General features: G+C 47.5%; 1 protein-coding gene across 1 annotated transcript; it reads left to right on the top strand.

Annotated features, from left to right (window-relative positions):
• Positions 1–1818: 1818 nt before the first annotated feature.
• Positions 1819–9590, top strand: FAM174C (family with sequence similarity 174 member C). The gene is made up of 3 exons (XM_030540533.1): positions 1819–2135; positions 3174–3290; positions 5356–9590. Exons 1-3 carry the CDS (start codon positions 1870–1872, stop codon positions 5357–5359), a joined length of 387 nt encoding a protein of 128 aa, XP_030396393.1. The 5' UTR covers positions 1819–1869; the 3' UTR covers positions 5360–9590.
• Positions 9591–22708: the final 13118 nt, after the last annotated feature.

Raw genomic sequence — 22708 nt, 5'->3', positions numbered from 1 at the left:
ACGCTCTCCCCCACAGGGAGAGACACTGGAGGAACCCAGTTGATCTCCGCAGCCGCTCACCCACACTGGCCTCCAAATCCTGCCAGTTCTCCAGTGGAGAAGGGTGTGTGGCAGAAAGGTAAATGCTGAGATAGAGCAGTGCACCCGCACTCCACTGAATGGCTTGAAACACAGGTGGGAGGGAGCTCATCTGCCACCCATCCCCAACCATCAGGCCAGAGGTCTTGACGTAGTTGATCTGGGGCCAGGAGGCCATTGAGTAGATTGCCTGGCAGGCCTCCACCTGCACCAGATCGCCCAGGTCCTGGACCATGAGAAGTACGTCATCGGCATGCACCGACAGGACCAGCTGCAACTCCAGCTCACGGAGCACCAACCCTGTCAACCTCCGATGGAGAAGACAGAAGAAGGGCTCGATTGCCAGAGTATACAGCTGGCCTGATGGTGGACACCCCTGACGCACTCATCACCCAAAGCTGAGAGGCTCGGTCAGGGCCCTGTTGAGCCTGGCCAAACAGTCCGCGGAGGTGTACAGCACCTGAGGAAAACCCGCAAATTGGGGCCCCAAGCCGAACGCCTGCAGAGTGCCCAGGAGATACCCGTGGTCCATCCTGTCAAACGCCCTGCAGCCCCTAGGCATATGGGTGGTCAGGGAGGCTCTGTGTGCTGCCCTTGCTCCAAGTGCCAGCTCCACAGCTCCCATTGGCCAGGAACCACGACCAGTGGAAGCCGTGGGGTCTGGCAGCAGCTTCTGGGAGCAGAGCTAAGGCAGGGAGCCTGCCTTAGCCCCGGCCCCCTGAGCCGCTAGGGTCCCTTTCCGACAGGGCGTTTCAGTCAAAAACCGGACGCCTGGCAACCCTACTGCTCCCCCATGGCCCCACACCCTTCTCCACCCTGCAGTCCCTTTGCACCTCCCTTCTGCTTCTTGATACTCCCTGCTCCCCCATGGCCCCACACCCTTCTCCACTCTGCACCCCAGAGTCCCTTTGCACCTCCCTTCTGCTTCTTGATACTCCCTGCTCCCCCATGGCCCCACACCCTTCTCCCCTCTGCACCCCAGAGTCCCTTTGCACCTCCCTTCTGCTTCCTGATACTCCCTGCTCCCCCATGGCCCCACACCCTTCTCCACTCTGCACCTCCCTTCTGCTTCTTGATACTCCCTGCTCCCCCATGGCCCCACACCCTTCTCCACTCTGCACCTCCCTTCTGCTTCTTGATACTCCCTGCTCCCCCATGGCCCCACACCCTTCTCCACTCTGCACCTCCCTTCTGCTTCTTGATACTCCCTGCTCCCCCATGGCCCCACACCCTTCTCCACTCTGCACCCCAGAGTCCCTTTGCACCTCCCTTCTGCTTCTTGATACTCCCTGCTCCCCCATGGCCCCACACCCTTCTCCCCTCTGCACCCCAGAGTCCCTTTGCAACTCCCTTCTGCTTCCTGATACTCCCTGCTCCCCCATGGCCCCACACCTTTCTCCACTCTGCACCTCCTTTCTGCTTCTTGATACTCCCTGCTCCCCGATGGCCCCACACCCTTCTCCACTCTGCACCTCCCTTCTGCTTCTTGATACTCCCTGCTCCCCCATGGCCCCACACCCTTCTCCACTCTGCACCTCCCTTCTGCTTCTTGATACTCCCTGCTCCCCCATGGCCCCACACCCTTCTCCCCTCTGCACCCCAGAGTCCCTTTGGGGTCCCCATTGCTCCGACATCCCTACCCGGAACCCTGCGTTCCCGGAACTCCGTGTGCGGGCTCCGTAGTCCCCGGCCGGACCCCAGCCAGCGCTGCGCCGGCCGGGCCATTTCCGGTGGGTTGGCCTCTCTCTGAGCCTGAGGTGCGCGTGTCCCGGTAGTTGCCGTGCGCCCGCCATGGTCCCGCGGGAGCTCGGTTGCCTCCTCCTCCTGCTCTTCCTGCTCGGCGCCTGCGCGGTGTCCAGCTCCCCCGGGCCGGGGGGGACCTCGCCGCCCCCGGGCACCGCCGCCAACGGGACGGGGCCGGCCGGGAACCACAGCGACAGCGGGATCCGGGGCCTGGACCTGCTGGGCGGGCGGTTCCCTGCGGTCCAACGGGGCTTCTACGTGCTCACCGGCCTCTGCGCGCTGGCCGCGCTCTACTTCCTGGTGCGGGCGCTGCGGTGAGTGGGGCGCGCACCCGCGGGGCGGGGCAGGCGGGGGAGTTGGGGCGCGCACCCGCGGGGCGGGGCTGGCCGGGGGACTGGGGCGCGCACCCGCGGGGCGGGGCTGGCGGGGGACTGGGGCGCGCACCCGCGGGGCGGGGCAGGCGGGGGAGTTGGGGCGCGCACCCAGGGGGAGGGGGACAGACATGGAGCTCCCCAGATTAGGGGCCCATCCCCATGGACGGAAGCTGGTCACAAGACCCTCCCTTCTTTCCCCTTATATTCCAAGGGATCCTCTATGGGGGGATGTGAACAGGGGTGGGATCGTTACCCCCATCTCCCCAGGAGGTGGGCTTGGGAACAACTGTGGCTCCTCTCCCTACCCCGTGTTCCTGGGAAACAAACATGGGAACATCCTAGACTCACTTTTCCCTGGAATAAACACACACACCCATAGGAAGGTTTGTGGGAGAGCCATAGGTCTCCCACGCATAGAGAATCCGCAAAGGATGTCATGTTATCCATTGGACGCTTTAGTCAGAAATGCTGGAGCTTTTGCAGTCTCTGGAAAGATTACGCCATGCCCTTAAACATGCCTACGTTCTTCTGTTTCTCTTGGGAACTCTGAAATCTTTCTCCTGTTGCTTAAGAAATCCTGTAATTCATGAGAAAGTGGCTTCTCGAAAACCCCACTGTCTTCTGATGAGTGTGGGCTCAGTGAAGCAGGGCCGCTCGGGGGGGGGCAAGTGGGGCAATTTGCCCTGGGCCCCGCAGGGGTCCCCATGAGAGTTTTTCGGGGCCCCTGTAGTTAGGTCCTTCACTTGCTCCGGGGGCCCTGGAGAACTCTCCCAGGCTCAAGCCCCTGGAGCATCTTCCACGGAAATTCGGTAGCGGGGGGGGGGTCCTTCCGCTCCGGGACCCGCTGCCGAAGACCCCAGGTCCCCTGAATCCTCTGGGCGGCCCTGCAGTAAAGGTAGTAACTCTGTATTTCTGCTATAAAAACTGAGAGGAGACTGAGGGTTGATGAGCTGTGAATGAGTTCAAAACTTATTTCAGGTTGAAGAAACCTCAGCGGAAGAAATATGGTCTCCTTTCAAACTATGATGAAAATATGGAGTTGGGTTCTCTCGACAGTGATGAAGACACAGTGTTTGAAACAAGAAATCTGAGACGGTATGTGGATGTTTACAAGTAGCTAAATGTCTCTTGCAAAAGATGCTTGGTGCTTGGGCACAGATCCTGCAGTTGGATCCACTCAGGTGAAACTGTGCAGGTGCAAGTGTCCAACTGTGTGGATCCGATTGCAGTGTCAGGCCTTTGGGTTCCATTAATGCTAACAGTCTCAAGAGAACAACCTTGCATAGATGTTGTTGCTTGGGATACTAAAGAGCCTTTATAAATGTGAATTTATTGGAGACATGTATTAGAAATTAGCTCTTACAAAACCTGAAATCAACAGAAATATTTGTTTAATTTGGAGAGGAGAGGGGGATGCGTTTTTGTAACAAGGTTTATCCTCTTGTTTGCCTCAGCTTTGTAGCATGGTGCTAGTGCATGAAAACCAGCAAGTGAAACTGAATAGAAGCGTACTAACACCTTCCCTAAATGAAAATGTCTAGGATATTTTCTTCCTGGGACGGAGTGAAACACAAATAGTAAACAGATTTTAAATCCTTTCTTTTATGACTCTACTAAAGGCTTTTTATAAGACTCTTTTTCAAATTATTTTTGACGTGGTAATTCCCTTTACTCTGCATCTCATAATTATTCTAATTCTGCCTCCTTCCTCTCTGCAATACTGAATTGTCGCATCTCTAATCATTTTTATTATGGTTATTTCTGCAATGGACACAGTGCAGTACATTAGATGGTCTGTGTCAGATAGTTATGTCACTCTCCTAGAGAGGTTGCAATTCAGAACAAACACAATGACCCAAAGTCACTTAGAACTGGAATTTATCATAGAATCGTCCTTTATAAAGAAGGAAAAGGGAGAGAGTTTGGTGTGTGCATATTTCTCAGATTCAGTTCCAAGCATATGGAACACAGTGAAAGACACAGAGTAAAGGAGATGAAGAGACTGATTTCCCGGAAGTTTGGGCGGTATGTAAGAAGTGTCTGGAGTGCAGGTATTGTTTCTTGTACAAGAATATGTAAGAGGGCAAAGAGTGCTGCATGTTCTTTCTCTCTCTGGTTTAATGTTATAGCTCCTGAAAGTGGGAGATTGAGAACAGCATTGTGGGCGGACTGCATGTGAGCTTCTCCCTGCCAGCTCTGGCATTGCATGTCCTAAAATCATCTTTTGTATCCTCCTGGCGGCTCTGCATTGTCTTCTAATCTCCTTCCATATCAAAGAATCTGCTCCTCGTTTCGGCTCCTACCTTCCCTGTTCTGAGAACCAAGCAATCTTTTTGCTGCATCTAAATTAAACATTTCAGACTCCTTTGCATTTAATCAGCTAATGTCTGTAAAGCACTTTGAAGTTAAGTGTTATTCTGGTACTTGGAATTTTGCCGGGTAAAATATGGCTGACTGAACAGCTAATAAAGCAAACTTGGCTTTTAACACTGAACTCAGCTCTGCACAGCTCTACATTTGGAGGCACATGAGTGGCTCTGTCTTCATTCAGATATCGCTTTCTCTTTGCTATGTTTTCTTCTGATCCCATACAGGGCAGTAATAATACCTAGCTTGTTATCAGTAGCTCTAAGCACTTTACAAGGAAAGCCAGCATCAACCCCATTTTACAGGTGGGGAAATAAGGACGCAGAGGTGAAGTGACTTTCCCAACAGAGCAGTGGCAGAGCCGGGAATAAGCCAGGTCTCCTGAGTTCCCAGTCTAGTGCTCCATGCACTAGACTATGCTCCCTCCTTACAGAGTGGAAGCAGTTAGTAGTCCGGTAGCCCAAACGCACACTTCCTTCGGGGAGTCAGAAATGTGTACAGTATATTTGCTTCCCCTAGAGATTCTAAAAGCTTTCTCAATATTATGTGGAGGAACCAATGGTATCCTAAGTCAAAGCTGTCTTTATCCCATTAGGACACATGTTAATTTTAGTGGGTTTGATTCCTTCAAAGTATTTTCAAAGAGGAGGAGAATCGCATGCACATGCACGTGGTCCTCCTTCATCTTCCCTTCACTCGATCTCCCTCTCCCCCCAGCCTATTTCAAGGCATGCTAAAGATCTGTCAAACCATAAAGGCTCATTCTGGTGCTTGGATGTCTTCTATTTTCCAGGTGATGTGGGACCAATGGCTCCAACTGCACAGACTGACCGAGAAGGTGCAAGTCCACCAGCAGAATTGCCTCACCAGTTCTTGGGTTTATTTTTTCTAACTGCTTAAGACTGACTGCTAGTTAACAGCACACAATTTTACAGGTGTATAGGGGAGGGATCTAAACCTGTTTCCCTTATGTAGGAGATGGAGGAGTGATGAAATGACAAGTCCTACTGCACTAGGTGGTATTGCTCACGCAGGAAGCTTTGTAACTCTCTTGATAATGAAAATGAGACTACCTAAGGTGGGCTTTTGGTTTCTAACATTCCTGGTGATGGACTGAAGAATTGCAGCCATGTCAGTCGCCCTACGAAATCTAGTCAGTACCCTGTATACGTGTATGTCACACCCTCTAGCAACTATTGCAGTGAAACTGAAGTGGTATCAGGCAGTTGGATTCTCTTGTAGCCCACACAATGCTCTTGCAATGATGGTATAGGATTATTTTTTACTAATTGCCTTTATAACTGACTCCACATCAAGTCTCTGAGGTCTGGAGCTATCCTTTGTGTTAGGTAATGGATCTGTACTGTATTACATTACTTCAGCCAGCTGGAGAACGGCTGTGGGGCAGGGAGGGAGCGGGTTAAGTGCATCAGTGTTCTTGCAGTTGCTATTAGTGCTAATGCTGCAACCTAAAGATGGAAGTGACGCAGTGACAATACAAGTCATTACCTGACTTAGAGAATGAAGAAATGTGTTTACAGCTAAGAGATGTCACTGGGCCAGGAGGAGAGTCTGAAGTAGTAACAACTTGTTTGGCTAGACTGGGGGATCAACACATGTTCAGATTTTACTCTGTTGTATAGTTGCAAACCAAAGTATCTGCAAAAGACCCCTTCGCCACAGAGGTGTTTAATATTAATCTACCAAGCTATTCGATTCAGTACAGATGGCACTGCTGTCCAAGGTCGCCAGGCATAAAAAGTTGGAAGTACTTGTCCCCAGTGCAATGCATCCAAGAACAACTGTTGGCTGGAAAAAGCGGAATAACCTTGAAGAGGAGTTGAAGCCGGATCCCTATCGACTGCAGATCTTAAGCTGAGGCAGTGCTGGTTCAAAAATAACTCTTCTTATTTGGGGAGAGCAGTTTCAGTCTATGCATTAGTGCTCTGGGCTGTGCCATGGAATAAGCCCAGTGAGCTGCAGAAATGTCCTGTTGTAGCCTGGTTGTGTTGATGGTCAGTGATCTGTGGTGAAGGGGCCATGTGTGAATGTACTAGAAGTGTGCAGCAAATATCTGCTTCCCTGCACCCTCATCAGGTGCAGACCCCACTTGTATTCTGGTGGAAACTGTGCTAGCAACAATCCTGATTAAAGCATACTTCTTGCAAGAATGTGGCTTCAGCCACAGTGCAGATGCGGGGTGCAGTTTATTTGCTAATTAAGGGCCATACAGCCCTGCAATCCTGAAGATCCCACCTCTCCTTCAGGGAGAGGGTGCCATTGCTACAAGAATCCCAGCACACTCATCCTGTAAGCTAGAAAATCCCCTACTGGAGAGGTGCAGCTTTAAGGCTACGGGACTGTATTGTTCTCGATGCAGATTGGACACTATGTGAAGCATCTTTGGGAGGGAAATAAGGGATAGCAGCTCCTTTCTTTCGGAAATGAATTCTGTCTTGTTAATGAGGGAGAAACTGACCCATTACAAAAAGAGCAGGAAGGAGAATGATAAAAATTGACAATGCTTAAATGCGTTTGCTACCAGCCAGGCAGTAGAAGTGATCTCTGCGAGTTGAGCCATGCTTTGAAGTCCTGAACCAAGCCAGCGTAGAGAGCATCATGTCCCTTGGGGCCATCTACGCAACTGGCAGTATTTCTCGATACCAAGGTGTCCTGATTAGAAGTGTTGATTTCCTCTACCACCCCAGATACCTTAGCTCTTAGCCATAGGCTCCCCAGCCTGCTGAAAGAGGTGCATACTTGTTTAAGATTGAAAAACGAAATATTTTTGAAAGGACGACTTCCGTATGATCAAACACCACCTTGATAGTCACGGATTTCATCTAATTTGTGTCTGTTCATGTCCATTTTAGCACCTTTGTATGTTTAACTGATGGAGAGATGACAGTGTGCTTTCTGTTACCTGAGCACAGATGTAATGGCTGAGTTTGGCCACTCCTGGCCTTGGGTGGTGCAGACAGTTAGCTCGTTTTGATTCATTAGAATGGTGTTGCCTTCCACCCTTCTAGGGTGGTACTCCATAAACATACTTGGTAATGTTTGCGTTAACCCTTCAGCTCCCATCACACCTCTTTTCCTGTAAAGCATCATTCACAGGTCACTTAAGTCAAATGCTGCATTGCGGTCCAGTTAGTTAACTGTTTGGTTCAGCTCTTCGACTGTAATGTTCATCGGCTTTGCATTAGCTGAGGCAACTTATTTTTTCATCCCTCAAGTTCTGCTTCTCTGTTGGACGGAGTGAGTTTGGAATCTTTGATTTTCTTGGGTCTGTTGGAATGAACAGTTCTAAGACAGTATTGATTTTAATGTGTTAACAGTTTAATAATTCTGGTGAAAGAAAATGGGACCTATTTTATTTTTGTGTGTATATGTGTGTACATATATATTTTTTCAATTTATTCAGGTACATACTAGAGGCTTATTATTAAAATGTTCTAAGTGGAGTTTGATGTCCCCTTAGTAATTATTAAAAATCTACATGGGAATAGCACTGTAGCATGTAAGCTGTGATGTACCAATTCTGCTGGTATTAAGTAGGTGGAGTAAATTAAGTAGATGAAGTAGGTGCCTAAATTTACCCCATTGTAGAGGGCTGGCATGATGCCTGTGCCCCACTTTAAACTCTCAAAATAAGCTGTGCAAGGGTTAATTTTGCCCCCTGGAGAATAGAAGCAATATTTCTGTGGGTGTAAAGGGGATGCTTGCTAGCTAGGAAAATCCTTCTAGCATTTTTTGATTTGAGTCTGTTCTGACTGGAGACAGATTTGACCTCTGGCCGATTCCGTATTAAAAGCTGACTTGTGTAGGCTATTTTTCCCCTTAAGCATGGGGAATGCACCTTACATTCTGTGTCTTGGAGTTAGTACATCAGTCTGGCTTTGCACATCACAAGCCAAGATTTTGTCCTCACATTCCTGCTCTTTGGCTTTTGGTTGCTCTAAATTATTGTTCATGTACCTTGCAGGAGGAAGTAAAATTGATGATAAAAAAAAGTAAGACTCCTTTCAGTGCAGATCTATTGCTCCATGTGGCATTGTGCCTCCCCCAGCCTACTCGTAAGAAGCATGGGAGAGTCAGCACTGTGGTGAGAGCCTCTTCTGAGAGTGGTGGAACCGTCTTGGCAATGGACAGTTGGAGCGAGGCCAGTGCAGCCCTGGTAGGGCTATTGCTAATAATGGTGACTTTTAAATCCTGGCTTTTATTTCCCCCAAAGAGAGGAGCTCACGCTGGGAGGCGCCTTCAACGGTTGTTTGATTTTTTTTTTAAAGCATGTTTTTGGTTTCGTGCGGACACCCTGGTAGATTACTCTTCAGTATGCCCCAGGCAAAGCTTTTGGGGCCCTCCTAGAGTGCCACTGGTGGTAACACCTCCTTTTCTGAAAAATTGATCTGATGTGTGTCCTACTTCCCATTCTGGGTGTGAATGTGAGAGACCACTCGCTCTGGCTGCTGCCTCTTGCCATTGGCCTGCCCATTCTGGTCCCTCCAGACCCTTGAGCTTCAGATCCTAACTTGGTTGTTGACAAAGGGCCCAGTTCTCAGGACACCGAGCACTACGGATGTCAATGTGAGTTGAGGATGATCAGGACCGAGATTGTGTGATCCTCCATAATGTTCACGCAGACATTGACCACCGTGTGCTCCAGCTAACCACTGTGGAGTCTGCTTGAAACTTTTAGGGTTGTTTAAGCCAAAGGCTATTTAACAAAGTTTACATAATTCTCTCTGATCTGTTTGAGGATTTGTATTGAGTTATCCAGTACTGGCATCGAACTACTCACCGCTGAACTAATGGACAAATCGTCTGGGGCTTCTGCTGCGGTTAATAAGATTGATTCAAAGTGATACAGGGCTGGAGCGTACTCCTTTTAATGCTGTACTCCTGTTTTATTTCATTTGCACATGATTTGAATGTGATCTGTAGCATCGAAGTGCTGAGAGATGGACCTGTGGTCTGCACAGATTGCTAAGCAGTCAATAAAAAAGCACTCTAGTGCACAGTGTTTTCCCTCCCGCTTGGATTGTGTTTATTTTTAAACAGCAGCCAATCCTGAATTGATCGTTCAGTTTCCTTTTGGTCACTACTGTTCTCCACCCATCGTATCGTAAAACAAATAAAATAAAACATTCCATCTCAACAGATTCCTCCCTTGTAGCGATGGTGACTGTGACCTTGGTTATTCTGAAACACTGCCCAGTACACCGGGCCCAGTGCTGTGCTGATCCACCAGGGGCTCTGTTCTCAAACTCTCTGCTTGGGTACTCTAATGTTAAAAGATGTCTTGCAAGCAAGAAGGGCCAGGGATGTTGGTGTAAGAGTGAGTGGCCATGTGTTAAAGCAGGGGAGAGCGCTGCTGTTTGTCTAGCTACTAGTTGTCATCTCCATAGCATGACATAGCACCTCCCAATCACACATGGATTTTGTCCATGCATCACTCCAAGAAGTATGGAAGCATATCCCCATTAAATGTAGGGGACTGGGGCACAGGGTAGATTAAGTGACAAGCCCAAAGTCACACCAGCACTCTGGCCGAAGTACGTTTTCCGAGTCCCTATCCACTAGATCAGGGTTTCTCAATCTGGGGGTCAGGACCCAAAATTGGGTTGCCAAAATGTTTCAAAGGGTCGTGTGGCAGCTCCTGTCCCATATGACGGTCTGGGCTCATCTCCCTGCTCCAGGCACTGGTTTGGCTCAGCCGTCATGATGAGGGGAGTCCGGATAGGCCAAATTTGAGTGACTGGCACTGCAACCCCATGAGTCAGGTCACAACTCCACTCTCAGATTTGATCCAGGGAGGTGGGGCCAAACCTAAGTGGCACTGCTACACTTGAGGTTTCAATGCTTGGAGCTAAGAGCCAAGCCTAGCCAGCCCAGTAACACAGGAGCTACCACTGGAGTAAGGGCTGGGCAGGATCTGACCAAAGCCACCCAGTGTCTCCACCCCCAGGCTATTTACTGGATCATGACAGACCATCAACATTTGCAAATGAGTCCTGAGCCCAAAAAGATTCTGAGCCGCTGCATTAGATTATCCTTTCTATCCCCAGCAGCCTTTTAGTTACCAAAAATGGTGTGAAGGCTATAGATGTATTTTGCTTGCTAGGATTTTACCAAGCATCCTTTTACTACAACTTCTTGCTCTGTGCTCTGCCTTTATCAGTGTCCCTCATACAGGCCCTGCTCTGTCTTGCCCTTTGGTCCTTTCCACTAATGGGATTTTCTTGCACATCTCAACGTAACCTTTTCCTTGTTATAAAGATCCTCACTCCCACATTGCACCTTGTTTTCCTTTTCCTCAAATTAGCATTTATCTCTTCTCTCCCGCTCCCCCCTTCATGCATATCTAATCCCCTCTCCGGGTAAGAAAGGTCTCATGGCTCTCCATGTGCTAACTTTATTTCTTAGAACACTTTTGTGTTCCATCAGCTCAGCAGCGAGTCGCCGGTTTTCTCCTCAGTGAGACCTGGGCAGTTGATACCCTGGTGGCTCTTTTTCCCATAGCACAACTGGGGAGTTTGCTTATCACGCCCCTGATGGAGCCCAGATATAGGAATTAGTCCGAATCCAGGCCTAGAAAAAAGGTGAAATTACTGTGGAATTTTTAAAATAATCCACTAGGTGGCAGTCTCACACTGTGTGCCTATTAATGTGGGGGGGCCAAGGGGTGGGAGGGAATATCTTTTATTGGACAAACTTCTGGGGGTGAGAGACCAGCTTTGGGGGTTACACAGCTGTTAATGGGGGTTCTGTGAGAATTTGCTACATGCTGGTGCCACTGGGTATCAGTAACTTCCGGCACTCTCCAAATGCACAAAGGCCACTCACTCCCTGGTCCAAATAGCATTCAGCTAATTATGGCAAGACAGCGACTCCTTGAGTCTATGGTGGCAAGTGGAGTAGGCTTTTGGGCCCCATCTTGTGAGTTGAATTTTGTAATGGCTGGGTATAGGCCGGGGTTGTTGCAGCCAGTGTGGCCTTGCTCAGGTTGAGCTTTCAGGTGTAATGTTAGCTAACATGTTTTAAAAGTCTAGTTTAGACAAGCCACGTGGCTTTTAATAACTGCTAAACTGTTCAGGTTAAGCCCTGGTCTCCCTGCTCATAGAGGCTCTTGGGACTTTCTACAGTAAGGGTAAAACTGGTCTGTGCAGGAGACTGAGCTGGGGGCCTGCTCGGAGTCTGTGGAAGGAACTCATGCAGGAACTAAGGGTCATCCCACACCTCCCCACTTCCTCTTCAAGTGCTGGGATGCTTCTCTAATGGGCCTCCTGAGTCATGAACCCAGAGCAACATGGGCATAAAGAACATCACCCTAGCAAAACTACACTGCACCTGCAGTTTTCCATCGGGGGGGAGAGTGAACCACAAGTTTCAAGGTTTTTTGTTGGTGCCCTAAGGTAAGGTGCTCCGATACTGCAGTGATGCGGGTGGGATAAGAACGTGTCTGGGATAGAACAATGCTAACTGTACCTTTAAATTCTAGTGTAGAGAAGGCCTACGTAAGAGATGAGAGGGTAGTAGAGGGAAGGCTAAACTAGAATGGAGTGGATGATTCTGAAATCTCTGTACACCCTTCCTACGTATCCATGGGAGTGCTAAAATCATGAGACGGCTTGTTGGGGTGGGAAGAGCCAATTGATATGTTCTCTGGATGGGGGGAGAGACAGCCTGAGCTTGTTCGATGGGAGATTTGGTTCACACATACTAGCCCACAGCGATCTGCCCTGATTTTATATTAACTTACGTTAAAGTGATCTGGATACAACTTTCTCTGCCTGAAATAGGAACTGCAAGCTACTTTCTGAATGTCTGTAAACTCTCCTGGCTGTACGGTCGTCTGTCCACTGCTGAATTGCTATTGAAACTGAGCAGCAGCGCTTCATAGAGAAGCACTAGATCCCCCTCACTCCAATATCAAGGAGGGGAAACTATTTTTCATCTTTCTTCTGTGGTGGCAGAATTACAGAAGTCTGCTATAGCAAGGCTCTTGCCATGTTTTTCATGATGCTTATGTGTCATATGTAGGGAAGAGATTGAACAATCGTTTGTGTGTGTGTGTGAATGTGGTCTGCTAGCAAAAACAAACTGTACTGTAATACTTAACTGTTACGAAGGGGGTTTTGTTCATAAATCTTGAAGCACTCCATGAAGGAGGGTACGTACCATAAACTCATAGACTGGAAGGGACCTCGAGAGGTCATGTAGGCCAGTTCCCGTCACTCAAGGCAGGACTAAGTATTACCTAGACCATCCCTGACAGTTCTTTGTCCAACCTGCTCTTAAAAATCCCCAATGACAGAGATTCCACAACCTCCCTAGGCAATTTATTCCAGTGCTTAACCACACTGACAGGAAATTTTTCCTAATGTCCAACCTAAACTGACGGCTGCAATTTAAGTCCATTGCTTCTTGTTCTATCCTCAGAGGTTAAGAAGAACAATTTTTCTCTCTTCTGCTTGTAACAACCTTTTATGTACTTGAAAACTATTATGTCCTCTCAGTCTTCTCTTCTCCAGACTAAACAAACCCAATTTTTTCAATCTTCCTTCAGAGGTCATATTTTCTAGACCTTTAATCTTTTTTGTTGCTTTTCTCTGGACTTTCTCCAATTTGTACACATCTTTCCTGAAATGTGGTGCCCAGAACTGGACACAGTACTCCAGTTGAGGCCTAATCAGTGCAGAGTAGAGCGGAAGAATTACTTCTTGTCTCACTTACAACACTCCTGCTAATACATCCCAGAATGATGTTTGCTTTTTTTTTTTTGTGCAACATCGTTACTCTGTTGACTCATATTTAGCTTGTGGTCCACTATGACCCCCCAGATCCCTTTCCGCAGTGCTACTTCCTAGGCAGTCATTTCCCATATTCTCTGGAAGAGAGAGGTGAAGTGACCTGTCTTAGGGTCACACAGCAGATCAGTGGCAAAGCAAGTAACACTCAAGTCTTCTGCTCCATTGTCCTTATTCACTGCCCCCACAGCCTGGCAATGAGCATTGTCGTTTAGGATTCTGGAGTCTTGTTTTAGTCTGGTGAAGGGAAGTGGTGTGGTCCAGTGGTTAGGACTTGTATTCTGGAGACCTGGGTTCTGTTCCTGATTGAGTGCATGACCTTGGGTGAATCACATTCTCTTTATGCCTGTTTCTGGTTCAGTAAAACTAGAATAAAAATAGTCACCTCTCAGGAGTGCCTAGGTTAAATGTATTAATACTCGTAAAGCACTGTGAGGGGTAAATGTATTAATACTCGTAAAGCACTGTGAGATACTCGAATTGGAAAGTTATAGTGTTACTGAATAAAAGACAGCGGTTAGACATTGAACAGGAAAATATCTGCATTTTCATGCTAAAATATTGTACTTCCTGCCATACACCTGTAAGGCTAAACAAAATGAATAACTTTGGGGTCGTCTAGTGCTCCCTGCAGGCTGCGTTTCCACATGCACCTTCTCAATTTTGTGCCTGCAATTTTGTGCTTGTAACCATTTACGGTCAGGCTTGACAATGCCCTGGCTGGGATGATTTAATTGGGGCTTGGTCCTGCTTTGAGCAGGGAGATGGGCTAGATACCTCCTGAGGTCCCTTCCAACCCTGAGATTCTATGATTTTCATGCACGTATAAACCCCAACGTGGCAAGGTACACAGGATATTTGCAGGAGCCATTTGGGGTAGTTGTATTTATTCAGTTCACAGCTGTAAACATTGCTCCTGCAATGAACTGGGAGTACCAAATCTGCTCGGAAATGTTGGCTCGGTATGTATTTGTAATACAGACAGCACATTCCTCTTCAGCATAAAGATAGCTGGAAGTATTTTCAAAATCTGCTCTAGGTTGTCTGATGTCTCTTCTGTTCCACTCAACAAAGCGCCTCTCTCCAGCTAGCAAGACTCGTCTCTGTAAAAAATTAGCTTTACTTAGTTGCCTTTTAGTCTAAACTCTCCTTCTGATTTTTATTTTTCTTCCTTACAAGGTGGAAAGGTGAGTAGAAATGGCATTCTATCCACAAAGGACTCGCCCTTAGAAATGTTAATTGTTGTTTTAAAAAATTTGTAAAGAAGGTGGTTTTGTAGTGTGTGCGCTCTTCTTCCCCTCCCCCACCCTGCTTAAGGTGCACTAGGGAATAAAAGTATAAAGGAAAGGCATGATCATAACTCCACTGGCAACTGAACAATATTTTTTTGAGTACAATAGCTAATTGAAGAAGGAATTCAGACAATTTTTGCAATCTAGGGAGGAGTAAACATTAAAGGGTATGCTGTACTTTTGATGCATGCTAATGAGTTTGTGTGCGCACAGAACGGAGAAGATGCCCCTAAAATTAAACTCGAGATGATTGGATCAGATATTACATTTTAGTCTTTTATTTCTTACATCGCCAGATCAAAGTCACAAGCCAAAGCCCACGTCTGAGAATACCTGCTGAGAGAAGAAACATCTGGTAGGCCTCACAGGTAGTGAAATCCAGTACACAACTGGAATGGGGGCCTGGTTCAAACCCCACTGCAATCAATGGGAGTCTTTCCATTGGTCAGTGGCCTGTGGCTCAGACCACTGAATGGCATAATGAAGGTCCAGTCCTGCGTGTGGGCAGGCTGCTGCGCCTGCGTGGTGGTCCCTGTTGGCTGTGCTGGGGCTGCGTACGGGCGTGTGGGCCTGCCCACATGGAAGCAGTTACAGGATCGGGGCCACACACCAAACTTGCACTGAACTGGCCAGAACTGTGTTTTAGATGGATTTAGTTAAACCTTGTGCTAGCTCCTGTGTGCCACGCTTTATAGGCCAGTCGTAAACCAGTGGTTCTTCTGTTGTTGGCATTTAAACGCTCCCCTGCCCTGTTTGCAACCCAAATATTCCAGTTTACTACTAGGTCATGAGCACCAGAAAGTGAAACTCTCTAGATCTGTAGATTTAAGGCTGATCATGTAGTCTCAGCCTCCTGCGGCGCACAGGCCAGTGTTTCCTGCCTGGAGCCCAATCATTTAAAATAGAACATCTGTTAGAAAGAGCTTCAGTCTTGATTTAGAGTCTCAAGTGATGGAGAATTTACCACATCCCTTGGTCATATGGTCCAGTGGTAAATTACCCTCACTGTTAAAAATGTGCATTTGTAACTCACGTAGCTTTGTCCGGGTGCACAATATAAGGACGGTACATGGCAAAATGTTGTTTAAACCCCTAGGGTGCTTTTAGTTACAGTACGCTAATGTGGCGTTAGTTAGCACCTGTACGGAGTTGAGGTTTTTACTTCTTGTGGAAGGAGTTCAGATGCCATGATGATGAATGATTAAAAATCTCGATAAATTGCAGTGATCATTTTAAACTTGACAGTGGCCCCCTTTGTAAAAGCAGTGACCCCTCCAATAATATCTAATTGTGTAGGCTGTGGTGTTCTTCCCCAGCAAATACAATGTTTCCATTGTAATTATTTATTATATGTATTGTGCTGATGCTTTAATACATTCCTCTCATGTCAGTGGAGTCTTTGTTAAAACTTTTGTGTGTTTCATGCTTAAATCTTTTTCCCGTATTCAAAGCAGTGTCTGGGTTCGCTTGTTGAGATCTCTTCCTGTTGTCATTGTGGCTGCATTAAGGTTTTCATGAAACGGTTTTGGAGGTGACTGAGTATTCCACATGGTCGGGATGGTGATCTGCCATCTGCATGGCTTCTCCAGAACTGGCACTTTTTGCTCTGAATTGCAGATTTGCCTTATTTTTAGCCTTATTCTTAATAAACACTTATGTTTTTCGGCACCCAAAAGCCTCCAGTCAGGCTCAGACTCTCAGCTGCTGTACATCAGTGACTTCTCCGGAGCTACTCAAATATACACCAGCTGAAGATCTGGCCCTGAGCCTCTGCCTCAGTTGTCCCTGGAGGACATCTTTGCTCTTCCCTATCTGCATTCACCCCTCCTATTGGGATCATCTCTATTCCAGGACATTGTGACTCCAGAGGAAGACCATCCAGATGAAGCAGAGTCGTTCTCCCATCCTGCCTGCCAGCCTTGAGGCGAGGCGCAACCATTGGTGCCATCAGTTCCACCAGATATAAGAGATCCGGCTTTCTCTTCAGATGAGTTGGAGTCTCTGTGGCATCAGGTGGAAGTGGCATGAGACAGGAGCCCCAGAAGATTGGGGTTCTGGCCTCCAAACAGATATGATTGGCCAAGAGACAGGTGGTAACCTATGCCATGGGGTTTTCCTCCACCAGTTGAGCCATCCTACTGGCTATATTGAGGACTGTGGGAGCCTTACTCTAGATTCCCAGGATTAGCGTAGGAGTCCTATTTGCCTTTGCCTGGACACCCACAACTGGTCCTGTCAAAATGTTTGGAAGGGGAAGGTGAGCTGGGTCTGATGGTTCCAGGAGCAGTCTGATCATTTTCATCCAGCCTCTCCATCTCCGCTGGATGACTTTAAACAATGCCCAAGGTGACTGCAAAACTCCCTCAAAGTCTCAAGGACAATGCTTCGCTAGATGGGCATTTATATCCCTGCTCTGAAGAGAAAACACCATAGCCAGGTAGAGGGCTAGACCGCGCTTCAGCTGTTTTACCACCAATGCCCTTAGGAGCCACCACTCAAGAGACCAAGGGTTTTAGACCCAGGAACCCAGCCTCTGCAGCATCCACCACGTCATGCTCTAACCCCACAGGAAGAGCATCTTTTGATGAAACTGTTGAGACCCTCATCCTTTTACTGATGCTGCTTCATTCCCCTCCTTTCACATCCAGAGGCTGGCTTACCCAATTTGTGAAAAACTGGAGGGCCCTAACTACAAACACATGGATATTACAGGTTATGGCAGCTATCTGATCGAGTTTCTGGTACGTCCGATCCACAAGCCCTTGTTCTGGTTCCTGTTCAGGGATCAGTCTCATGAGATTTTATGATGAGGTAAATGTGAGGGAGCCGTAGAAAGGATTTCACCTCAGTATCAAAGGAAGGGATTCTTTCCCTCTTAATTCCTGAACCCTGAGAACAATAGAGGATGGAGGCCAGTTCTCTATCTGAAACAGCTGAGCAGGTTCTTTCAAAAACCAAAATTCCACATGGGCTCCTAGATAATTCCTTCATTAGAGGAGAGCACGTGGTTCTCGGCTTTTGATATGAAAGAGACACATTTTCATATAGAAACCATCCAGCCCATAGGAGATTCCTCAGGTTCCTCTTTGATCAAGAACATTACCAATTTGGAGTCCTCTCCTTTGGTCTAGCTACAGCTCCCAGGATGTTTACAAAGGGTATTTCAGTAGTGGTAGCTTGGATGAGAAGAGAGGGGTTTGCAGTCTTCCCCTTCCTCAGTTGGCTTCTGATGGGCAGTTCCTACAAGGAAATCCAATGGGTGTGGGCAGCCTTTCTGCCTTCCCTAGTTGTCCATGTCAATCACAAAAAATCTACAATAGGCCCCATGAGGTTCATACATTTTATAGGGTCACGCTGGACTCGACTACAGTTAGAACGTATCTACCCCTCGAGAGGTTTCAGGCCGGGAGTGCTCTCCTACATCAGGTCACTATCAGTGCCAGGACATCCATCAGAACTTGCCTTTCCCTCCTCGGCCACAGGGTGTCATGCACACATGTGATGTCTGGCTGCTGTCCATGTACATAACCGGCAAGGTCAAGGGGACAGTTCTGTCTGAAGTTATAGACTCTCATCTGGCAGACAGAACTTGAGAATGGTTTGGATGGGGATCCCTTTCCTCACACCGATTCCTGAGGCAACTTAACTGGGAACATTTCTGCATAAAGGTTACAAGAGATTACAAGAAGCAGCGGACTCCCCATGGGAGGAAATGCTAACATGGTGGTGCCCACAATGGGCAGGAACCATCTGTTGCTGTAGCACACTAGGATGGCGGTGAGGTGGCCTCTGGGCACCATTGTTCTATAAATGTCAAGAATGATACCTAGAAGTTACAGCAGGAGCCAGGGATCTAATCAGTTTAAATGCCAGGTACTAGTTTCTCCCCTGGACTTTTTCTTTCAGGGAACCTGGGTCACTGCATTAACCCACTTCATACCAGAGGGCAGATAAACCAATTTTTCTCTTCCACACCCAACACTCCCTATTTATAGGGTGGGGGGTGATTGGGTTCCTGCCCTTTGTGATCTGTACAGATGGCTGGAAAGGTTAGTTTTTCTCAGAGGGTTTTTAGACTCCCATCCATTATAAATCTCAGGATTGTCAATTCTCATGTTCCCTTTTATTGGTGGATGGCTTCTTAGCTGACTTGAATGCTTTGGGAGCTCTCTCAGCTGTTCTTAGAAGAGGCAGGGATGGTGAATCCTTAACTAAGAACCTCCCTCCCTGCCTCCCAAGTGTTTTGAGGTAGATAAGTTTTGGTGAAGACCCTCTAATTATGAATAAAATCCTTTCCTCTCCCGGTTAGGTTTATGTTACAGCAGCACCTAAAGGCTTGAACTGGATCCCAGTTGGGCTGGGCGCTGTATGGACATGGAAGACAGACCTGGCTTCAGGGAGCTCACAGAGGCAGTATTATCCTTTTGTTACACTAGTCGGGGACCTGAGCCACAGAGAGATGAAGTGATTTGCCTAAGCCCCCACAGGGAGGGAATAGCAGAGCTGGGAATTAGTTGGTTTTGGGTCTGTTTTGAGCAGGGGATTGGACTCGATGACGACCTGAGGTCTCTTCCAACCCTGATCTTCTATGATTCTATTAAGTGAAGCCGGATCTTTTGAGTCCCAGTGCAGTGCCTTTGCCATATGACCATTCTTCCTCTTTCCAGTTCTCCAGTCACCCGCGTAGTCTCCCAGAGAAGCCAAGACCCGACTTTCTAATGTAAAATCCTCTTTTTGAGGGGCAGTCTGGGGACAAATTCAGGCCAACTTCGTATCACAGAGCAGGGGACAAAGAAAGCAGCAGCGTATTCCTCACTCTCCCGTCTTTGCAGATCACCGTTAACATAATTGGAGATGATTTTTCACCCCTTCCCCCAATGCAAACACACTTTTTAAAAGCACTCTGCTCTCCTCACTTTCCCACAGCCATTCTCCCAGCTTCAAAAGGTTTACTAATTACCCTAATGAGGTCAGGAGAGACCAAATGCTTCTGTCACTTAAAAGAGGGGGTGGAGGAAATATCTTGACTTCTGCCTATACTGATCTGAAACCTATAAGAAGACTGTGTCTCTCTGTATCTCATAACTCATTGCCTTCAACTCCCCCCTCGTCTCCAAATCTCCAGCAAAAAAAGAAACTATGGACCGAAGGTCTCAAATGTATCAAACAGCTTTTAAAAAGAAATTCCTTTTGCCTGTCAAAAGAACAAACAGATACACCAAAAACTGTCAGAATTAGTGTTGGAGTAATTGCAGAAGCTCTCCAAGGTTAATGCTCCATTAGTGAGCAGCTCTCACACAGCTAAAAGCCAGGAAGAGACAGATTGTCAAAGACTTGTTGGAGATTAAAGAGCTGCGTTCCCAGCCTAAACTCTCTTGTGTATGTTGTGTAGGGAGGATGGAAGATGAAGATAATAGCAACATTGATTTGTGCTGTGTGAAGCCACCCAAAGTATTTGACAGCACTGTCAAGGGGGAGAGGCAGACTCAGAGCTGGATTAAAACTCTCTCAGCCCATGGCTGTCCCCCATTCCCCCGCCCTGACCCCAAAGCTCCCTGGGGCCACAGGATCATTGCAGGATCTTAGCTTAAATTAAAAAAAAAAAAAAATTCTCCAGCCTTCATGAATGCAAAGCAGAGCTTAAAAACTTGACCTGAAGACACCTTGATGCCTGTCTGAGTTTGCAGACAGCCTAGAGGGATGGCTCCGATCAGTGTGAACTGCCCCATTTATTTGAACTTTGCTGTATGCGGCTGCCCCAAAGAGCGACAGGCCTGGGCAGTGAGAGGAGGCAGAGGGGTATGCCTATGGCCCTGGATTGCATTAATTAATCCTGAAAACAGACAACATGGGTGTCACCTGAGCCTAGCGGGCTGGCTCAGTGAGCAGGGCCTCAGTTTTAAATGTCAGTTTTCCTCTTGGGCCAACTTAATGCTGTTGGTTTTAAATCCAGTTGACCTTGTGGTATTGGGGGAGAATTCTGCCCTGTCTCCCAGAGCGCCGCACCGCTGCCCCTAAAGGCACTGTGCCAGGGATGGAGCAGCTGAAGCGTGGTGGGCACAGTGCCACCTACTGAGGCGCCATCACCTTTTCCTGCTGCAGCCAGCAGGTTTTCAGCAGAGGTCTCCCGTCAACATGTTGATCTCACTTAGCCTGTGAGATCTGAGCTCAGCTTGAGATGTCCCTGCTCCAGATTTGTTGCTAACACAGCAGACCAGCTCGATCTGTTGCCAGGAAGGTACCCATATGAAAATGCAGCTTTCTTGGGAACTCTTTAGCCATGGGATGTGTGGATTTTGGATCATCCAAAGAATTGTGTCTATGAAAACTACATAGATAGACCTTAAAACCCCATGCTACCAAACAGCCCCATTGCCGCTCGCTTTCATTTAAATGAACACGTGCTCAAAACAAAACCAGTGGACATTCTCAGAGCTGCTGGCGAACTGAGCAGGGGTGCGTCTGGTTTGACTGGGCTCGGGGGCTGCTCCAGCGCTGGGGTAGTGGATTTGAGTTTTAAATTATATATTTGTATTATGGGAGTGCCTATTGGAGCCCCATTCTGCTGGGTGCTGTATGCACCCACAGTGAGAGAGTCTCTGCTCTGAAGAGCTTACAAGGTAGATAAAACATGTGAGGGAAAACAGGCACAAAGGGTACGTCTACACTGCAAAAGAAACCTAGTGGCAGTGAGTCTCAGAGCCTGGGTCAACTGACTTGGACTCCTGAGGCTTGCGCTGCGGGTACTAAAAATAGCAGTGTTGATGTTCCCACTCATGTTGGAGACCCTCCTCCCTTGCTGGGTTTCAGAGCCTGAGTGGGAATGTCTGTGTTGCTATTTTGTGCTATGTAGCATGAACCCCGTCAGCTGACCCAGGTTCTGAGACTTGCGGCTGCAGGGTTTCTCTTGCTGTGTAGACGTACCCAAAGAGAGGAAGTGACTTGCCAGAGTCACATGGCAGGTCAGTGAAAGTTTAAGGGGTGACTCGATAATGGTCTAGAAGTGTCTACGTGAGATAATTTCTGATAATAAAGGACACTTCGGTCTAATGGACAAAGACATAACATGACCAAGTGGCTGGAAATTGAACCTAGACAAGTTCAGACTAGAAATAAGGTTCAAATTTTAAACAGGATCAATAACCTTTGGAACAACTTACCAAGGGATGGGGTAGATTCTCCATCATACAGATAAATCAAGACTGGGTAGCTTTTTATAAGAGATGCAGGAATCACTTGGTGGAATTACTAATATTTATTATTTGCATTAGTGTAACTTCAGGGACCAAGCCGCCACTGTGTTAGGTGCTGTACAAGCTCAGAACAAAAGACAGGCCCTGTCCCAAAGAGCTGACAATCCCTGTGGGGGTGAATCATTCTAGATGATCTTAATGGGCCTTTCTGGCTTTGGACTCGATGGGTGAAATCCTGCTCTACTGAAGTCAAATAGGGCTGGAATTTCACCCTATCAATCTATGAAATAGTGGATGGAAACCAGGTCTCCCTGACTCCTCATCAGGGGGTTCCATCCGCTGCACTATGTGGCTTCTTTAAAGGGTCAGACATGAGGAGGGGGAAACAAACAATGTCATAATTAGACAATTAAACCTTCATCATCCTTTTGCTGTCTAGATAGAACTTGTAATTATTAGACTTAGGGTACAGCACAGCCAGGCTGTGCAAAAATATTTGGAACAGCAAAGCAAGACTTCTGCTCAGACCGTATTGCTTTAGTGAGTTGATTTGCATTCATAATCTTCGTTTGTGATTATTATTTTTTCCCCTTGTGCTTAGCGAGTGATATTAGCATAAAGTCCCTTTTTTCTTGTTTTCTGTTCACGCTCAAGGTCAGAGACTTAGCGAGACACCAAGGAAAACAATCTGTTCCTCACCCCCTTTTAATTCTTTGCAGAAATGCGTCCTGGGGATTTTAACATAACAATTGCTGGAAAGGGGAAAAAAGGACTTGAACAGAGGGCCCTTTCTGTGTTGGAAACAGGAGCAGTCCCAAAAAGAGATGCAAATCCACCAGAGGAAGGGAGGC

This window comes from Gopherus evgoodei, chromosome 22 (genome assembly GCF_007399415.2).
Source record: "Gopherus evgoodei ecotype Sinaloan lineage chromosome 22, rGopEvg1_v1.p, whole genome shotgun sequence".
NCBI lineage: Eukaryota > Metazoa > Chordata > Testudines > Testudinidae > Gopherus > Gopherus evgoodei.
This window is presented reverse-complemented; position numbering and strand designations above follow the sequence as displayed.

Excerpts from the sequence above, each read along its gene's own strand:
- FAM174C (XM_030540533.1), top strand. The coding sequence starts at position 1,870 with ATGGTCCCGCGGGAGCTCGGTTGCCTCCTCCTCCTGCTCTTCCTGCTC. Across the intron at positions 2,136-3,173 it reads TTCCTGGTGCGGGCGCTGCG|GTTGAAGAAACCTCAGCGGA; the intron begins GTGAGTGGGGCG and ends AACTTATTTCAG.